The 22,531-nt window shown below is 34.9% G+C and overlaps 1 protein-coding gene across 4 annotated transcripts in view; it reads right to left on the bottom strand.

The window, feature by feature from the left end:
* The window catches only part of MESK2 (misexpression suppressor of KSR 2), a 379,072-nt gene that overhangs the window by 277,690 nt on the left and 78,851 nt on the right, over positions 1-22,531 (bottom strand). For 2 of the 4 annotated variants that reach the window (XM_067092543.1, XM_067092544.1), the window contains exon 2: positions 6,160-6,228. The exons of the other annotated variants lie outside the window; for them this stretch is intronic. In XM_067092543.1, the coding sequence (XP_066948644.1) occupies positions 6,160-6,228 (69 nt within the window). The remainder of the gene's footprint in view (positions 1-6,159; positions 6,229-22,531) is intronic. 4 annotated transcript variants of the gene reach the window in all.

Raw genomic sequence — 22,531 nt, 5'->3', positions numbered from 1 at the left:
AGACAGGCGGAGAAAGGTAGGGACAGTCCTTCCTCTGCTCAAACTTACCTGCTCTGTTGCTCCTTAAAACATCCTCCTAAAAATGTGAATTATTCTTAATGGCAGGGGCAAAACGCCATTAATATCGGACTAATTAAGGTAAATTCGTCTAATTATGTCGTCCTGAGTTCGTGGAGGAAGAAACTCAGGACAGGAATTAGCGAGTAGATGACGTTAGAAATGACGAAGGATACGGGGGGGAGGGGAAGTAGGATAAGAAGGAGGGGGTGGGGGTTAGGGAATACCTAGTACCTAACCAAACTGGATCTTGGAATGAGCCGGATATAATTATTCGATATTTTTATTATGAAACATTCCGCCTAAAATACCCAGAATGCATTTCTTCTCCTTCTCCTTGGCCCCATCACACAGTCTCTCTCTCTCTCTCTCTCTCTCTCTCTCTCTCTCTCTCTCTCTCTCTCTCTCTCCTATACAATAAGAGAAGAGCTCTTTACTCTGATAGAAATATATTAACCGGTGATTAAGACGTAAACGATATCTTTCCATACCCGTCACTACTTTATACCGGGAAGCTCAAGCGCAACTTTAATAATAATAATAATAATAATAATAATAATAATAATAATAATAATAATAATAATAATAATAATAATAATAAGAAATGTCAGACACACACACCAGAACCTCTTAATAATAATAATAATAATAATAATAATAATAAAAAGCCCAATTAAAGAAATGTCAGACACAGGCACCAGAACCTCTTAATAATAATAATAATAATAATAATAATAATAATAATAATAATAATAACAATAATAATAATAATAAATCAGAAAAGCCCAATTAAAGAAATGTCAGACACAGGCACCAGAACCTCGTAATAATAATAATAATAATAATAATAATAATAATAATAATAATAATAATAATAATAATAATAAAGCAGAAACGCCAAATTAAAGAAATGTCAGACACAGACACCAGAACCTCGTAATAATAATAACAATAATAATAAAATAATAATAATAATTAAAAAATGTAAAGACATAGTTACCAGAACCTCTTAATAACAATTTGATTTATTTACTGTGTTAAATGGGAAACACAAACTCGCAAATATTCCATCGAATAACAATAATTCATAAACAAATAAATAAAAAAACATTGCCCACATTATATGAAGAAAAGTTCCTTCCATAGTAAATGCCAATACGCAGTTTCCAACGCCAAGGGAATCTCAACAAATCAGTCATTAACATCATCAACTAGAGCGTTGCACTAAATTGATCACTGATCGAACCTGCCAAGCGGAACAGAATGTTGATTTACTGAAAGAATGCACTGGCGTTACATTGTGAAAGGTCTTTTTACTGACTTCATCTTGCCAACATATGATCAGAAATTTCATTCAATTTTCAAGCAAAAGCATAAAAGGTCAGTGTTGTCCTGTAATGTCAGCTTACAGGCAAAACCAAAACTTTGACCTATAGACCTTGAAGCAGACATTACAGGTCAACATTGACCTTCTTGCTCTAACTTAAAAATGGATTGAAATTTCTAAAAAATATGATTGTGGAGATAATCACCACTAGGACCTTCAACGAGCAACGCCAGTGCGTTCTTGTGATAAATCAGCCATTTATGCGAATGAGACAGTTTTATGAAGGTTGTGACCTTACGTAATCTTAAAATAAAGTCAAATCTGTGACACAAACATTTATTAGCAATAAATCCAACTGAGAAATGTAAGACAAAGGATTAAAATAATTGAGTTAGCTACAAGCTAAAAACTAACTGGAATATGGAACTGAGGCCAAAGACCCAGCTCTGGGACCTATGAGGTCATTCAGCGCTGAAATGGAAATTGACAGTAAAGAGGTATTAAAGTTGTAACAGGAGGAAGTCCTCGCAGTTGCACTATGAAAAAATTGTTAGGAGAGGATGGAGGAAAGTAAGACGGAAGTAAATGGCTATGAACGGAGGTACAGTAAAAAGAATGAAATGGATTGCAGCTAGAGACACTGCAAAGAACCTCAATTAATGCTTGCAGTGCACCGCGTGAGGTACACTGCTGGCGCTACTCCCCTTACGGTGCTGAAAACTAATCAAGGCCACATTCAGAAGGCTCCTCAGGTAGGGAGGTCGTTCTCAAGTGATATTACATAACAGAAAACGTATAATGCATGGATGTCATGGCCTGCATTACATCATAGCCATGCTCCCTTGCATGCCGATTCAGAGCTTGAACGGTATGATAGGTCCGGGATACTGGATTGTGTCCAGGAATGGATGTTGCTAAATTTGGAATCGCGAAGCAAGAACAAAACACAATGAAGAAATTGACAAGTCCAAGATAAATCCTAAAACGGGGAGGTCTTCCTATTTCCACACAAACAAAAATATAAAAATATATATATATATATATATATATATATATATATTATATATATACAGTATATATATATATATATATATATATATATATATATATATATATATATATATATATATATTCTGACTCACATCAGTATCGAACCCTGGTCTCTCAAATGAAAGGCCCGATGTGAGTCAGAAATTCATCTCTGTGAAACGCGTACTCATGTGTTCATTAGTGTCATAATAAATAAATATATATGTATGTATATATATATATATATATATATATATATATATATATATATATATATATATATATATTACATATATATATGTTACAGTCAACATGCGTAATCAGTCATTACGTGAATTGCCTGAAATTTCAGTCAGATAGAGAAATGCACTTAGGGGACATTTGATCCCCCAAGGAGCTAGTACTAGACACGGCGAAACAGTGAGTCACCTACACTGTTTCGCCGTGTTTAGTACTAGCCCCTGGGGTCAAATATATTTCGCCGTGTTTAGTACTAGCTCCTGGGGATCAAATGTCCCTAAGTGCATTTCGCTATCTGACTGAAATTTCAGGCAATTCGCGTAATGACTGATTACGCATGTTGATATATATAATATATATATATATATATATATATATATATATATATATATATATATATATATATATATATATATATATATACCTTAAATGCTATTGTCGGTAAATCTCCTTGAAGTCCGTAAACTGGACGCATGAATGACATTAAATTTTCATTTCGTATAGATTAATATCGAGAGAATAATGGTACAGCCCACTGTCAATTAAATGGGATAGTTTTAAATAAAATGCGGAAGGACGCCATTCTAATTTAATTTAATTTTTTAATAATTGTTCGTAAAAGCTTCATGAACATTAATGTATGTGCTTAGAGAATAATAATAATAATAATAATAATAATAATAATAATAATAATAATAATAATAATAATTCATGAACATCAATGTACGTGCTTAGATAATAATAATAATAATAATAATAATAATAATAATAATAATAATAATAATAATAATAATAATAATAATAATAATAATAATAATCTTGTTCCATTTCAAAATTAAGCTTCTGGAAGTCAACCTTCATTATGGAGTGAAGAAGTATAAGCAAAAAATAACGGATAAATATATGTTCAATAACCAGAGCGTAGTTCTTACTAGTAAAAACAAGTGAGATTAGCTTGACTTTTTTCTCGAGGCTACCATTTACCACAACTTTGTCATTTTTTTATTTTTTTTTTGGGGGGTGGGCTGCAAATTCCTGAGATGTATGCTAGTATTGTAGGCCTACCAGCCCCGGTTTTTTTGCCATGCCCCTAGCTTAGGTTAGGTTGGGTTAGGTTAACTTAGTTTAATACTAGTACACTAGTTTGATTGTGGGAAACATAACGAGATTATTTTCAAGAAAATTCTATGGTTAGTTTTTAAGATATGGCGTCCCGTTTTTTTCAGGGAAAGGTCCCGGCACTCGGTTACATCTCTGGAAAATGCGGGCGGGTTATTGAAATCACGTTACAATTTTAACCTCTTGCACATCTGTGTAATTTATCTATCTGTACTTATCAAAATACTGTAAGGCGCTTGTCATATTTCCCGCCACCTTAGCTAAATTAAAAAGGAATTACCAGTTTTTTATTTTTTTTCATCGAAACCTTGAGGCCCGTCACGTTTCCGCGAAAACAAAGCTTGTTAACTCCACCCTCGAGAACTGTCCTTTATTTTATATATTTATCCATTTGCTTATTTATTTGTCTATTTACTAGTTTATCTAGTTATTTGTTTATGCAATTATGCATCTATTTATTTATTTACCATTTTAATTATCTATGCAATTATGTATTTATACATTTATTTACTTATCTATTTATCTATTAATCTAGTTATTTATTTATGTAAGCATGCATGTATTTATTTATCTATTTACTTACTTATCTATTTATTTGCGAATCCCCATCTTAACTGCATCCTTGAGTCCAGTCAGGTTTTCTTAAAACTCGACATTAACTGCCCCTTGAACTGTAATTTCTTTTTTTTTTTTTTTGGCAAAACCCTATCATGAAGGTACTCTTGAATCCAGTCATGTTTTGGTTGAAACCCTCGAAATCAGTTTCATACAAAATTTGCAAAATTTCAACCCTTTACCTTAACGCACATTCGATTTTCAGGTATTGAACTTCTTAGTCAACGCATTTTAAGATTCCCACTTGGCCACACCCCTTCCCCCTGGCATCATAGATAATGCATGACATTATCGTACCCACTCTCTGACGATATAAGTTGCTGCTTGGCTGTGACACTGATAACATTGAAAGGTTGTTGATTCAGTAACTAAAGGAGGCTTTAGAACCTGTAAATTGGTACTTATTTTTGTACAAATGTTCTACCTACATACTTTTGAAAGTTTCATCTTCATGACAACACAAATAGTAATTCATTCTCTCTCTCTCTCTCTCTCTCTCTCTCTCTCTCTCTCTCTCTCTCTCTCTCTCTGTGCAACTCACTCATCCCAGAGAGTAGTAATGTTCTTCGTTGGGCGAGTGGGTTCCATTCTCAGCTAGCACTCTGCTGGCCGCGAGTTCGAATCTCCGACCGGCCAGTGAAGAATAAGAGGAATTTATTTCTGGCGATAGAAATTCATTTCTCGCTATAATGTGGTTCGGATTCCACAATAAGCTGTAGGTCCCGTTGCTAGGTAACCAATTGGTTCTTAGCAACGTAAAATAAATCTAATCCTTCGGGCCAGCCCTAGGAGAGCTGTTAATCAGCTCAGTGGTCTGGTTAAACTAAGATATACTCTCCCAGAGGGAGCAACCCCCACCCTCCACCCATCCAGAGATGGGTAAAGGAGTCTGGCTCATGATAAGGACAGCGCTGCCAGCTGTGTGAGTAATGTGTGAAAGAGGGGAGGGGGCTAGGCTGGGGTGGCAGGGTGTGGTAGGGAGGATGTGGGCATGGCCAAGTGATATTTTTAAAATGCGTCAACTGTAGACGACAAAAAATCTTACAAATCTAATATTTAATTCACGAAACATTTAGCAAAGTATATATATGTCAATTTCATTAAAACTCTGGGTTTTATCTAAATGCAAAGTTTTCCATATTACAAGATATGCGATTCAATCTTTGCAAAGGTCATAGTGAAGTCAATTTTCAGAATGCTATTTGTATTGCAATAATAAAATTTAGAAAATAATACATTTCATTCCCATCATAAAATATCAACATTTTTCCAGGACAAGATTTTTTATCGTGAAAGAGTATTTTCCCGACGAATCTTTTTTGAATTATAAGCTTAATCGCTTTTGAAGAAAAAAATTATTCCCCCAAAATTGCTTATTAGACCTTTGCATAAACTTGGTTAAAAAGGTCATTCATAAAAGATTAAGAGTTTTATTCATCTCTCTCTAAATACTGCTTTTACGCAATACGACACAAGAGACAAGTATGAAAAGCAAATATTCATACAATAGTCTTACTCGACAAGAACTTGTGATAATTTACAATCAATAAACGGAAACAAAAATTCCCTTTTGGCCCACCCAGCACCAACCAATTTCAGGATCCTATGTAACTCAATTTTAAAAAATAAATAAACAAATAAACAGATAAAAGAATCCATTTCAAAAGACAAACTAAAGTTGTTACCCCTTAGGGCAGGGAAGCGTTGCTAACCTTTGAAATATTCCGCCTCTAAAAACACTAACTGGAAACTCCTTCGGAGCGATGCCTTACCTCATCTTTTTCCATTTTCGTTTGTGTGTTAATTCAGTGCTGTTTGGTTCCTTGGTTCTCGTTTCATCTCTAAGATAATGATAAACAAAATTATATATTACTTAAATGGACATGATGAATTATTTTACGTGGTTAATATTAAATTAGATTTCCTTTATGTCGAATCAGATTTCACTAATATTGAATTTGATTTGATCAACACTGAATTAGATCTAAAAAATAATTTTCGTAGAACCCAAACAGTTAGAGTGAGTCTTGAATGTTATAACAACAATATGGTAGAATAGTTTAACAGACAATAAAAAGCATAATTTTTAAAATCGAATCTTTTTTTTTATCTCTCCTTTGCTTTTAAAGAATATTACAGTTAAAAAAATAGTTTTCAACATTAATAAGCATGAAAGAACCTTAGGTGGCACTGACCTTGACATCTTGATGTACAGGATTGTGACAATGAATAAATAAGGAGAACTCCGAAATGAGAAAGATTATATGTATCTGGGACAAGTCATTCAGCCACGTGACTTCCTTACTGACGAGGAACTCGAACCAAAATCTATGAAAGTACTGTAGACTAATGAAAATAAAAAATAAATAAAACTAGAGTTGCTCTGATGACTAAGAATCGAGATGTAAAACTAACTAAAGAAGGGCTTGCTTAATAATAATAATAATAATAATAATAATAATAATAATAATAATAATAATAATAATAATAATAATAATAATATTCAGCATCCTGTGACATAAGAAGGAAATGGCTTCATAATAATAGTAATAATAATAATAATAATAATGATAATAATAATAATAATAATAATAATAATAAAAATAATAATAATAATAATAAGTTGTTACTATAGCATTTGTGAAAGCTTTAATTCATAAATTATATATTTTTTTACATTCTCTTGTGACGATAATAATGACAAATACCACCTGGATTCTGCAATGACGTAGTATCAAAAAGGTGAAAGGTTAATGATACAAAGCGCCATCAGTGTCACATAGAATACAGAATTACCATCCTTACATACAGGTACCAGTATGATACCAGGTTGCTCATTAGCAATGTCAGGGATACTCACTTTCATCAAACACAAGATGGCGACGAATAATCAAGACCTTTGTCATGAAGAGAGAGAGAAAGAGAGAGAGAGAATAATTTTCATTGCAATTAGTGTTCTCGATTTCTTTTTTGAGCTAAAATAGTTGCGATCCTTATTTGACTATTTCTTCTTGTTTAAAACTGGGATAGCTCATGATATTAAATAGACAAATATTTCGACAAGGGAGGAGAGAGTATGAACTAATTAGAACACGAGCACAAGGAGAGAGAGAGAGAGAGAGCAGAGAGAGAGAGAGAGAGAGAGAGAGAGAGAGAGAGAGAGAGAGGGGGTTAATATTTGGATACACTACTCTAAAATAAACCTGACACTCTGATTTCTCTCTCTCTCTCTCTCTCTCTCTCTCTCTCTCTCTCTCTCTCTCTCTCTCCATTTGTAAGTCTTCCTCCTTTAGTTGCTCGGAAGGTATGTCACGTACTTTGCCCTACAACGGCTGCGTTTAGCATTCCCAAGGTCAACCTCGGTCAGAGGCAGAGCAAGATATTATTAGGGTGTTTCTTCACGTAAGCTGGTCTCGGAGGCTAAATGTGTTTGTTTACACATGTTTGTAAACACGCGTGTGTATATACGCGACCTGTCTGAATGTTACAGAAACGCAACGTCAAATAAATACGTAAACAACATTAATCATATTCCAAACATTAAAATAACATTGATCATACTCCTACCATCAAAACAAATACAACAACAACATTGATCATATTCCTACCATCAAAACAAATACAACAACAACATTGATCATACTCCTACCATCAAAACAAATACAACAACATTGATCATACTCCTACCATCAAAACAAATACAACAACAACATTGATCATACTCCTACCATCAAAACAAATACAACAACAACATTGATCATACTCCTACCATCAAAACAAATACACCAACAACATTGATCATATTCCTACCATCAAAACAAATACACCAACAACATTGATCATATTCCTACCTCCAAAACAAATACACCAACAATATTAATTATATTCCTAACAACAGATGATGGTGAATACCATCTACGTCACTCCATTTAAAAAAAGGGGGGGGGGGGTCGCCAAAGAGTGCAGAATCATGAACGACAAACAATGTAGGGCAGTCAGTCAGTGAGGTGGGAGGGCAGAAATTTGTCAAAAAATAGCTCGTAACTTGGCGAACAACAGCTGGTAAACACCCCTCTCACCTCTTGGTATTTCATTGTCATAACTAACTTCGCTGTGACGACAAAAAAAAGGACGTAAAAATCTGAAAGCAAGATGTTAATTGATCGTTTCACTGTATGCCTGACAACAACAACAAAAAAATGTTAGGAAAAAGAAAGGAAAAGGACTTTACACGACATTTAATACTGAGGAACTACGTGCGGAACTACATAAGTAATAAGTACATGAGACCCTTATTTTTTTTTTTTAAATGTATCAGAGATTTCAGTACTGAGCATTAAATGGTGTTTATTTCTTCGTGTTTTCCTGTGATAAGATTATTTCACACAGAATAAACTGTATACTAATTGGCTACCCAGTATTTTTAACGTTTAATATACATGACTACAATTTCTATAGCCTTTTTTTTTTTATTAAATATAAATCGCGCCGAATGGAAACCGAAAATGAATTGGGTAGTAAAATTATAAAAAGCGAAGCACAAATCCAGTCTGAAATCTATAAAGGAAATATGTGGAGAAAGAAAAATGTTGACAGAAAAATAACTAGCTTGCATTAGAGTTATATGAAAAGGATGTCTTCGCATGACATAAAAAACATCAAGTATTTCTACCATTTGATTCAACCAATTGCTATAAGAGACTCCTGCAGTTCCCCGTAGGGGGTTAGTGCAGCCAGTGCACCTCACGTGGTACACTGTAGGCGTTACTAAAGGGTGTTCACAGCGTCCCTTCGATCCCTAACTGCACCAACACTTCAGCCTCTTACCTTACCTCCATTCCCACTTCCTTTCCTCAGTTTTCTTTCCAACCCCTCTAACTATTGCTTTTTAGAGTAACTGTGGAGTTTCCTCACTTAGATCCTTTTACTTCATCTCCTTTATTTTATGAATCTTTATCTTGCTGTCCAACCACTCCAACTCTTTTTTCACTCTCAAGTCTTGAGAGACGAATGGCCGAAATTGCACCAGTGCCTAAATTTCATAAATCATGAATAGGTTCTTACAATTATCCATAAAGAGAAGAAAAACTCTACATAAATATCCAATTTTAAACTTTTTTTTTATGGGTATCTTTATGGATAACTGTAATAAATCCCGAAAGTCGTAAATTTATGCGAACATTTTTTTTATTTTAATTTCTCCGTTTCTTTTTTACAGGCACTATTTTCGTCACTGCTCCACTGATCTGGAACAGACATTACCATCTCTAAGGTGATCCTGTACCACCCATCAAGATACTTAATTCCAGAATTACTCTGAGGCGAATAGAAACCTCCAGACGTCTCCATTCATAACTTTTTTACATCCATCCCAGAGCTCTGGAATTCGCTTCCTGCTTCTGTACCCTTATATGTTCAAACCTCACTGGTCATAACAGGGTCAACTTGAAAAATATTGCTTTTCTCCCATTCGGAATTTCATTGCATTGTTTACTTAACAAAATGTTCTTGAAAATATTGCTATATAGAAGAACAAAAGTGCAAAAAACGGAGTAGAATAGTAAAATATATATTTAGAAAATAATGCTACAGATGAACAAAAATAAAAAAGTTAATAAATGGAATTGTAAAGCAACTAAATAAATACACACACACACACACACATTATATATATATATATATATATATATATATATATATATATATATATATATATATATATTATATATTAATAAAAATTTTTATTATAACTATACAATATCGTATATAATAAAAATATTTTATCATAACAATACGGAACAATTGTATTAATAAAAATTTTTATTATAACTATATATATTGTATATATATATATATATATATATATATATATATATATATATATATATATATATATATATATATATACATACATATATATATATATATATATATATATATAAACAATAATATTCTCATCAGCGAATGTGAATACGTGAATACCTTCTATTTTTGTGTCCACTGACCAAACTGACAAATATAAGCACTACAAATATTAAAAGCCCTTGATGGGAAAAGGTACTTCCTTCTTTGTAACCTTCCAAAATAACATGTGAATGGGGAAACCAACTCGGCACCCACACGATGTCGCAAAGCGAAACGCGCTAATAGCATTGCTCATTTCGTCACTCGGCAGCCGACGCGTGACGTCATCGCAATTGATGCTCCAAACCACTGGGCCACTCGCCTTGATTAATTACTCCCACCACCCGGTTTCCTCCGGTTCAAGCCGCTACTTGAAGAAGAAGAAGAAGAAGAAGAAGAAGAAGAAGAAGAAGAAGAAGAGAGGAGGAAGAAAAAGAAGAAGAAGAAGAAGAAAGAAGGAGAAGGAGGAGGAGGAGGAGGAGGAGGAGGAGGAGAGAAGAGGAGGAAGAAAGAAGAAGAGAAAAGAGAGGGGAGGAGGAGGAGGAGGAGGAAAACAAAGAAGAGGAAGGAGAAGAATAGGAGGAGAAGGAGGAAGAGAAGAAGAGGAGGAGAAGGAGGAAGAGAAGAAGAAGAAGAAGAAGGAAAAACAATAACGATTACAGATTCCGCCATTCGCCGTCGAAAGTGAATCGAGGACGAAGCAAAGAAGAAGAAGTAGCAGATTTCGGTGGCCCTGGTCCAAGCCCATCGTACCGCGTCGTTATTAATGTGGTTTCGTGGTTTTTCTCTCTCTTCATAAAACTCCAGAACTGGCTTATATAAATGACGTCACTTCCGGTCGACCTGTCGCATATCAGGGAAAGTTCGTAAAATACTGTATTTTTTTCATGAATATTTTTGATTTCTAATTAGAGAGAGAGAGAGAGAGATGGTAATGAATTTTCGAAGTATTTCTTCATGGCCAAAGAATGACTACGACATTGTTTTTAAAGAAGAGAGAGAGAGAGAGAGAGAGAGAGAGAGGGGGGGGCGATAATGAATTTTCGAAGTATTTCTTCTTAGTCAGAGAATGACTACGACGTTGTTTTTAAAGAAGAGAGAGAGAGAGAGAGAGAGAGAGAGAGAGAGAGAGAGAGAGAGAGAGAGAGAGAGAAGAGAGAGGGGGTAATGAATTTTCAAGTATTTCTTCATGGTCAAAGAATTACTACGACATTGTTTTTTAAAGAAGAGAGAGAGAGGGTAATGAATTTTCGAAGTATTTCTTCTTAGTCAAATAATGACTACAACGTTGGTTTTACAGAAGAGAGAGAGAGAGAGAGAGAGAGAGAGAGAGAGAGAGAGAGAGAGAGAGAGAAATGAATTTTCCAAGTATCCCTTCCTAATAAACGAATGACTACGACTTTATTTAAAAAAAAAAAATTCAGTTGCAAAAGCCATCGGGATCAGCAACTAAACGCCACTATCTTGCCCAGGCCCGAAAAAAGCAAAGAAAAGAAATTAAGCCAACTACGGCGAGGGCTTACCACGGAGGAAATGAGACATCTGCCTCTTAAAGTGAGAAATGTCATACCTAGGAAAACGGAAGTATGCAGAAATCCAGAGCTTGGCAGTCGGCGGAGAGGAACAGTCACCGAACCTTTGACTTCTAAGAGGACTATCGACTTCCTTATTTATGATTGTATATTATACAATAAGAAGATGGAGAGACAATTGGACAGCATTTAATATAAATCATCCATATAATTTAACGAACACTGGAGTAATTCAATTTAGAGCCTTACTGGCAAACGTGGAATATGAGCCGTTCCACTATATCAGGCTTCAACTAGCTTCTATTCGAACTAAAAACAAACACTTCTATGAGAAAGAAAAACGTCTGTCTAATTACTCTGACTCCATAATCAGGAATTAGTATAGAAAACAAAAGACTAACTCATACAACTTTAATTCTAAGCAAGTCATACTAATTGTCTAATTGTAGTAAATCTTACTGACTTTACAGTGAACATAGTTACAGTAAACATACAGATAACATGAGCAATAATAACAATCAAACTGACAATGAAAAAGCAACTATTAATATCAAAATAAAACAAGTAAAAATTGCGCCGAAGTTTACACGGCGCAATCTAGTTTTCTGTACAGCCGCTACAGCGTATGATCAAGGCCACCGAAAATAGATCTATCTTTCGGTGGTCTCGATATAATGCTGTATGAGCCCCAGCCCATAAAACTTTAACCAAACCACGGCCCGGTGGTGGCCTATCCTGTATCGTTGCCAGAAGCACGATTATGGATAACTTTAACCTTAAATAAAATAAAAACTACTGAGGCTAGAGGGCTGCAATTTGGCATGTCTGATGATTAAAGGGTGGATGATCAACATCCCAATTTGCAGCCCTCTGGTTTCAGTAGTTTTTAAGATCTGAGGGCAGACAGAAAAAGTGTGGACAGAAAAAATGCGGACGGACAGATAAAGCCGGCACAGTAGTTTTTATAGGCATCTAAGCACAGAAAAATATAAAAAACTGAAATTCCTGACCAGTGAGTGACAGTAACAGTTACACAACACATTTCCTCGTTTTAAGAAAATTATGGCCTCAGACCACAATCACTCCCAAACCCCCCCTCCCCCAACGGCCCCCTTCCCCAGTTCGCACAAGAATGAGCATTAGCTGACCACTGCGAATCTAATAATAAATATATTGTGTCATGTTTTCTGTATAACATTTATGTGGTTCATGTGAAGGCTGGATAAAGGGCCTTCAGTGAAATAACATTCATAACACTGCTGAGAAATTCACATTGTCGTGATTGAGCTGTTTTACAATAAAATTCCACAATTATATGAATAAAATGTATTATTCGCAATGAAAACAAAGACTTTCGAGCACCTGATCGGTTTGATCCTAAGTGTTTAGTGAAGAAAATGATCAAAGTACAAAATGAGAATACTAAGAGTAAAAGGGTAATACACAAACAATAGAGGTAAAACAAAAAAAAAAAAATATATAGATGTAAAATGGAATAATTACATTTAAAATTCAAGGAAACAAGTCGTATAATGAAAAACTCCGAACATATAATACGGAAATCTATAAATAAAAAAAAAAAAAAAAAGATCCAAGATAAAGAACAACACTAAGGCAACAACAAGAAAAACGTCTAGGCGTAAAATGAACGCAGTTATTCGCAAGGGAAAAATTGATCAACCTATCAACATCAGTACCGAAGACTATGAAGAACAATCACGATCTCTGCAGAAGGGAACAAAATAAGACCCTTGTCTCGGGCGTTAAGTCTTGGCAGATCGTTAGAAATACATTTCAAATTATTAGGGGCTTTCCGAGGCGCACTGTCTTTATCATATGAGAAAATGAAACTAAAAATTTTTTTTCGGCAAACTTTTTTGACAAACATTTTTTTTGCCAAACTCCTTTTAGCAAAAAATTTTTGCCAAACATTTTTGCAACATAGGACGCCTGGGGTTGGGTGGGGTGGGGTGGGTTGGATAGCCCAAGAAGGTATAACCCTTTTGAATTTCAACTAGAATTTTGGGATGCGGTTGCTAGACTCATGTGTCTCTCCACTAAAGTTAATCATCTACCTGGACCGTAATTCAACACAAATACCATCAAAATCGTAATAGTATTCCAGTGAACACAATCGTATTAATCCGTCTCCAACAAGGAATAGTACCCAGGATTTCCCACTGATGAGATGAGTGTCATAATCACTATATCTGGAAGGCATATATATATATATATATATATATATATATATATATATATATATATATATATATATATATATATATATATATATATATATATATATTTATATATATAAATAATTATATATACTGTATATATATATTTATATATATATACATATATATATATATGTATATATATATATACATATATATATATATATATATATACTATATATATATATATATATATATATATATATATATATATTTAACAAAAAAGTATATAAACCGGATCCAGTGTGTCAATTAAGAAAGTAAATAATAAATTAACTGATTAATCAATCAGTCAATCACATAATCAATAACCGATAAAAATGTAATAAAAACTATATTGTGGACAAATAAATAAATAAGTAACCAACGATAGCAAAAGAAAACAGACCTAACCCCGTCCTTCCCCACAGAAGGAAAACCTCGAAACATCCAAAGGAAAACTCGGATCTCCCCCAACCTAAAGACCGACTTATTTGTCACGATTCCCAATCTCTCGTCAAACACAGGAAGAGGAAGGAGGAGGAGGAGGAGGAGGAGGAGGAGGAGAAGATAAAAGAGGAGGGAAGAAGAAGCAGAAGAAGAAGAAGAACAAGAAGCAGGAGGAGGAGAAGAAGAAGAAGAAGAAGAAGAAGAAGAAGAAGAAGAAGAAGAAGAAGAAGATGGTGATGATGAAACAGGAGAGAAGAAGAAGAAGACGAAGCAAAGAAGAAAAACAACACCGATTACAGACCCAGCCGCCATTCAACGTCGGAAGCGAATAACAACAACACGAAGGATTTTATCTGATCAAAGGATATTATTCATCTTGCAGGATCTCCCGCTCGTGCCTTTGTAAACACAGGTTTCGAATGGGGTTCCTTCCGCGGGAGTCACGCACAGTGGTGTCTTGTGACACGCTACTGTTACTGTTGCAGTACCGGGCTGTTACGTCACGTTGTTACGTTTGAACTGGGACTGGAATATCAAATTTGTACTATTGGGACTGAAATATCAATTTTATACTATTGGGACTGGAATATAAAATTTAGGCTACTGGGAATGGAATATAATATTTATGCTATTGGGACTGTAATATAAAATTTATGCTACTGGGACTGCAATATAATATTTATGCTATTGGGACTAGAATATAAAATTTATGCTACTTGGACTGCAATATAATATTTATGCTACTGGAACTGGAATATAATATTTATGCTACTGGGAATGAAATATAATATTTATGCTACTAGGGAAATATAAAAATGGACTGCAATATAATATTTATGCTACTGGAACTGGAATATGATATTTATGCTACTGGGAATGAAATATAATATTTATGCTACTGGGACTGGAATATAAAATTTATGCTACTGCTACTGGAATATAACATTTATGCTATTGGGACTGGAATATAAAATTTATGCTACTGTTACTGGAATATAATATTTATGCTATTGGGACTGGAATATAAAATTTATGGTACTGGAACTGGAATATAATATTTATGATACTGGGGCTGGAATATTAAATTTACGCTACTGGGACTAGAATATCAAATTTATAATATTGGGACTGGAATATAAAATTTATGCTACTGGGACTGGAATATAAAATTTATGCTACTGAGACTGGAATATAGAATTTCTGCTACTGGGACAGGAATATAAAATTTATGCTACTGGGACTGGAATATGATATTTATGCTATTGGGAATGGAGTATAAAATTTATGCTACTGGGACTGGAATATAAAATTTATGCTACTGGGACTGGAATATAAAATTTATGCTATTTGGACTGGATTATAAAATTTATGCTACTGGGACTGGAATATCAAATTCATGCTATTGGGACTAGAATGTAAAATTTATGCTACTGGGACTGGAATACAGTATTTATGCTATTGGGAATGGAGTATAAAATTTGTGCTACTGGGACTGCAATATAAAATTTGTTACTAGGACTGGAATATAAAATTTATGCTACTGGGACTGGAATATAAAATTTGTGCTATTGGGACTGGAATATAAAATTTATGCTACTGGGACTGGAATATAAAATTTATGCTACTGGGACTGGAGTATCAATAACAATACGATACGAATAAACAATATGATAATAATAACAATAATAATGATAATAATAAGCTGTACCATATGTGTTTAAGTATGATAACAGCAATTCTTAACTCTTTCACGAGATGTGAAAACTGAAAAGTTTAATGAAATATCCGCTGAGTTCCGTTGCGAATCTAGCTTCTTTTCCCGAATAATAATAATAATAATAATGTGAGTAATAAAAATCCACAATTATATAGTAAATATATTACTATGTAAAAATATATAATTGTGGATTTTTTATTACTCAGATTGTTTTTCCCGAAATTGTGAATCTATTATAATAATAATAATAATAATAATAATAATGATAATAATAATAATAATAATAATAATAATAATAATAATAATAATAATAATAATAATAATAATAATAACTGGTTTGTGAGTGTCAATCTCTTAAAAAATCAACAGATTGACATCAAAAGATCTTAATAAATATGGACCTGAACAAATATTCAGAAACGCTGTAAGAAGATTGAGAAACATATTTGGACAGTTAGGTATAATTCCAGAATGATAATGCTCCCTAACACTGACAAACAGTAAAAAGACCGATGATTTATTGTACAAAAACTCAGGAGAGAACATCTCTACCGGTGACCTAAAAGCACTCCAATGACATACTACTGTTGATAATGATGGTGACAGTAAAACGCTCTTTTTAATTGAAACAGAATGAAGTTCCTCGAGAAAAAATGGCGCGTGTTTGGAAAGAGAGGGCTGACGTGGAATGTAAGCAAAGGAATGTTTACCAGTGTTAGCGGAAACCATACTGAGACGAGAGAAATGATGAGAGGAATGTTAGCACGGATGTTTGGGTCGCGTAAATATTTGGGGGAAATGATGACATCACAGATGGCAGAGTTGCAGGAGAGGAAGTTTTGTCAAAACCGTAGAACAGAACTGGCACCAGACTTGGGTTAAGAAGTGACCTTGAAATGGGTGAACAATGCCGAGGAAGGAACTACGCGTTCAAGCAGCATCTCTGTATTAGTAATCAAGTATTTTACTACTCGGTTTGCTACAACTAAAATGTGGTATAGTTTGCCTAGTGCAGTTGTGGCGTCTTCTGAGCTCCAAATGTTTAACCGAGGAACAGATTCATTCCTGCTTTCTGCTGCTGCCGACGTCTCCTGAATTCAGGTGCATCCGTTTTGTTTTCATATTCATTTATATCTATCTATATATCACCTTTTCCTATAATTTGTTTCTCTATTAAAGGGTTGATTTCCCTTTAGAGCCCTCTTGGGTTTATAGTCAGTTGACTCTGCCCAAATGAGTTATCAGTTGAAGATTTAAGGAAAGGAAGAATGAAAGAAATTCGAATGGTTCATCCAGCACTACTGCTCATGGTGTGCACACAACCTGGTTGACTTAAATGACTGTGTTTTTGTCTCCTCTAAACCAACAACCACAACATCCCCAACAGTCCCCAGCAGATGGACCATCTCCCTCTGTGCGAGATAAACCACAAGCAAGAGCTGGGGCCACAACTGCTTCTAACTTGGCAGATTTACCATACTTACATTAAAAATATATTAAAGGAAATGAGTGTTATCCGTGCAGAGTGAATGGTCGAATTATAAGAACAGGAAATGGATGTGGGAACAGAAACGATAAAGCAGACAGACATAAGTCCAGAGAAACTGGAAAATGTTTAACTAAAGAGTAAATGAAACTAAAATCCAAAGTAACAGTTCTGAAACCGACTGGTCGAAATACTTAGTTGCCGTCTACATATTAAGACGGGACTACAGCACATTGCACATCTACGTAAAGCTACTTTTACACAAGTGTTCACATTGATGTTGTGTGTCCAAGTGTTCACTTACAGCGGTCATTTCAGCCCTAATCGCTAGCTTACTTGGACTCTCCCTGAAATGACTGATAACTGAAAAAAAATTGTTTATGAAACAATACTTAACATGGTTGCAAATTCTTATTTGACCTTTGACTCCTGAATATGACCTTAACCTAGACTTTATGCAACACATGGGCCTCTCTCTCGTTGAGTTCAAAAGTTATATCCGAGGTTAAATTCATATTCAACACTGATCCTCGGGTTCATCTTTTTTAAAAGTTGAATAATTCCACAACCCAACGATGATCTATCTGGTGGAGGAATAAAGCCATTATCTTTGAAGCTATTAAACTCTTAGTGATTTAAAGAGTTTTTCATTAGCGGACGAAAGGACATTTAGAGGGGCGGGCAAGCAGGTAGGCGGACAGCAGGATGATAACTAAATACCTTAAAAGTGACATAACGGGAGGAATAAAACTGGGTTCTTTTTAATAGCTAAATTACCCTAGATGGCCAATGGAGTTTAATACTCAATCTTACGAAAACAAGTAAATATAAATTACTCTAATTTTTTTCCTCTTTTTGTTAATTACAGATGATGGCCATATTGCCTTTAAGAATTTATTATTACTTACTTGTTTTATACAAACGTAACCTTAATTTAGACCACAAGCAAATAAACATTTCTATTTAATCTCATCTCCTTTTTTGTTAATTAGAAAACCATGACCTTATCACCTTTAAGAATTTAGTATTATTTATACATTTGACATAACAGCAAATAAGGAAAACCTACAACTGACGTAAATGAAACCAGTACATTAAAAAAAAAGGAAAATATAAGACTTGAACATACACAACGATTCGAATACTACATTCCTCTCTCTGTCTGTCTGTCTGTCTCTCTCTCTCTCTGAGACAGTCAATTAAACCGAGTGGCCATAAGCTGTGAAGTCGGCTGTCACGCGTCGCGTGTACTTCACAAACAAGTTGCCAGCCATAGACGCAATGTCCACAGAGTTTACATAAACACGAACGAAGGAGTCAGCCAAACAGCAAATGTGAAAGTTGAATAACACAAATAAGCAAGTAAAAAATGCGCCGAAGTTTCTTCAGCGCAATCGAGTTTTCTGTACAGCGTATAATCAAGGCCACCGGTGGTCTTGGTATAATGCTGTATGAGCCGCGGCCCATGATACTTTAACCACGGCCCATGGTGGCCTATTCTATGTCGTTGCCAGACGCACGATTAAAGCTAACTGTAACCTTAAATGAAATAAAAATGAGTGAGGCTAGAGGACTGCAATTTAGTATGTTTGGTAATTGAAGGATGGGTGATCAACTTACCAATTTGCAGCCCTCTAGCCTCAGCAGCTTTTATGCTCTGAGGCGGACAGAAAAAGTGCGGACGAACAGACAAAACCGGCACAATAGTTTTCTTTTACAGAAAACTAAAAAAACAAATAATATGTATCGTGGAGGAGGTGTAACCGGAGAGATATGACTTGAACGATTGGATAACCGGATGAAAGTATAAGAAATAAAAGAAATTAATAAAAACTATTTTGAAGTAAAAGTATATGAATGACAAACTGTATGAAACTTGATTAACTGAAAAATTTGAAAACGCAAGTATAATAAAAGGGAGAAAAGTAAATGTGTCAGAATAGCTTTGAACGTTGGAACAAGTTAAGTTGTGTACAAATATGAATTTTGAAATTATTGTCAACAAGCACATTTCACTGAACGCTCTGATAAGAAACTAAAAAGAAAGAAAGAATGAAAGAAAAAGGAAAAGGTTCAAACAAATAAACTCGAGAAATATGAATGTCGAAAGTCTTCAGCAAGAAGAGACGAAACTGAACGCACTGAATAAACACATCAGAGAGAGAGAGAGAGAGAGAGAGAGAGAGCAAGCCCCGACACGCCACGGATGAAATGAATGTCACCCATGGGAAGAGAGTCCTCCTTTGCCTCTCCCTCTTCAAAGGTGGTGGGGAGAAATCCAATTAAGGCCGTCACCTGCCTTTCTTTGCCTTTGCTGGAATTCGTTTGGAATCAAAAGTAAGAGAAGCTAAAGACATCTTCAAAGATTTCTTCGCCCATTAGAACGACCTGGCCACTTCAGACGCTGTCCCGAGAGTCATCTCCCGCCAGAATCCTTAACTAACCATCCGGGTTCCCTGACAACTTCTTTGAGATTCCCAAACTAAGACAAATGGCTTTTAATTTTCTGAAAAGAAAACTATTGTGCCGGCTTTGTCTGTCCACCCGCACTTTTTTCTGTCCGCACTCTTCTGTCCGCCCTCAGATCTTAAAAACTACTGAGGCTAGAGGGCTGCAAACTGGTATGCTGATCATCCAACCTCCATCGTCAAACATACCAAATTATAGTCCTCTAGCCTCAGTAGTTTTTATTTCATTTAAGGTTAAAGTTAGCCATGATCGTGCTTCTGGCAGCGATATAGGCCAAGCCACCCCAGGGCCGAGGTTAAAGTTTCATGGGCCGCGGCTGATACAGCATTATAGAGATCACCACAGAAAAGATCTATTTTCGGTGGCCTTGAGTATACGCTGTACAGAAAACTCGACTGCGCAGAAGAAACTTCGGCGCATTTTTTACTTGTTTTTTTATTCCGTTCAAGAATTAGGAACCTAGAGATATGTCATAAGGCTTTTAACCAAATCTGTTTTAGAATTAGGATCCAAGAGACGCCACAAACGATGTTTGTGGTATTTTCTTTAAGACTGAGAAACCGTGGGAGACATTTCCTTCAAGAATGGGACACTAGAGATATATCAGAAAGCCTTCATGATTATCTTTTCAGGAGTTAGGAACCAAGAGATTTCTGAAATGGATTTTATGACATTTTCTATATGAATTAGGAACCGTAGGAGATAATCATTCTCATGATATTTCCTTCAAGAATTAGGATCCTGAAGAAATGTCAGAAAGCTTTCATGAAAATCTTTTAAAAAATGAGTAACCAAAAGATATCTGAAATGCTTTTATGACATTGTCTATATGAATTAGAAACAATGGGAGATCTGGAATGGTTCCCATGATATTAAGGACCTACAAAGATCAGAGGTTCTCATGGTAATATCCTTATGAATTAGAAACCAAGAGATGTTCAAACTGGTTGCCATGGTATTTTCTCTAAGAATGCGGAGCTATGGGACATCTGAGATGGATATCATGGCATTACTTTCAAGAATTAAGAATCAAGGGAGATGTATGATTAATGATAATTGTTGAAGAATCAGGAACCAAAAGATGATTATGACAATCCAGTCCGTTATTTTGTTTAAAAATTAATATTGCAACGCCTGGCTTCTGTACAATCCTCCCTCGTCACACTGACTCGAATATATCTCTAGAAGTTGAGGCCTCGCTTCTTTTTTTCATTCATTGTTTACATTTCGGTCTGACCAGGTCAGAACTTCCTATCAGCTTTTGTATAGAACTATTCTCTCTCTCTCTCTCTCTCTCTCTCCTATTGTCTGATGAAAATCTTGGCTAAACTACCTTGTGGTTTTTTGTAGAAGAGTGAATGTACTCGTGTTCTCCTTTTCTTAACTTACGCCAGTATGGTCCTACAATAATGAACCCTGCAGGACATTTGTGGTACTGAAGTGCCTTTGGCTATGATAAATCAACGAATGGCTAGGAGTCCCTACCTCCTCCCTTCCCAACTCTCCTACGAAAAAATCATTGTAACACTAACAAACTAAATCTACCCGTAGGCGCTTCCAGGAAACAGAGTTCCTATTTCATGAAAGTAGATTTCAGATTCCAGATTCCAGATTCCATGGGAATCAGAATTAAGGGGAAACTAAAAAAGGAATACCTTTAACAGACGAATTATGAGAAATTACACAAAATAGTGGTTCACGCTACACATGGGTATTTTTGAGAGATCATTCAACACTATATACATTGTACGAGTTTGGCTACATCGGCACATTCTGCTTTAAATTATAAAGCATACAAAAATTTTCAATTTTCACTGGTCAAATGTAAAAGAAAAAAATTTAAAAAGTATTCAAATGTATGCAGTAATGTGTAGTTGCATTTGACACTTCACTGACGTTTAAATTTTCTTGGACCTAAACACAAAAACGAAAAGAGATAAAACCTTTTATGTTCAAATAATTCCAAAGAAAGCGTTTCTCTAAGAACGATCGATATTGAATTTCCAACCGAGGTTCTTCTAATCCTGTTGGCATATTATATCAAGCTGATATACTTCCTGATCATTTTCCATCAGTCAAAATGCTTATATATGCCCACCTCGCTTCCGAGAGCCTCGTGAAAAAAAATTCTGAAATGCAAGTGACTGCTTCCCAAAATGCAACACATCTCTAACCTACTGAAGTTCTACTGATCCCGTTGACATCGTTCAAGCTGAAACGATATGTTTCAGAATCTTTCCATCTGTCAAAACGTTCCAATATATCCATCTCCTTTCAGACAGCCTCCCTCAATAAAATCAAAATAAGTAAATAAACAAATAAAAAGTAAAAAAAAAAAAAACACAATTCTGAAATGCACATGACTCTGAC

The sequence above is a fragment of the Macrobrachium rosenbergii genome, chromosome 49 (assembly GCF_040412425.1).
Source record: "Macrobrachium rosenbergii isolate ZJJX-2024 chromosome 49, ASM4041242v1, whole genome shotgun sequence".
NCBI lineage: Eukaryota > Metazoa > Arthropoda > Malacostraca > Decapoda > Palaemonidae > Macrobrachium > Macrobrachium rosenbergii.
This window is presented reverse-complemented; position numbering and strand designations above follow the sequence as displayed.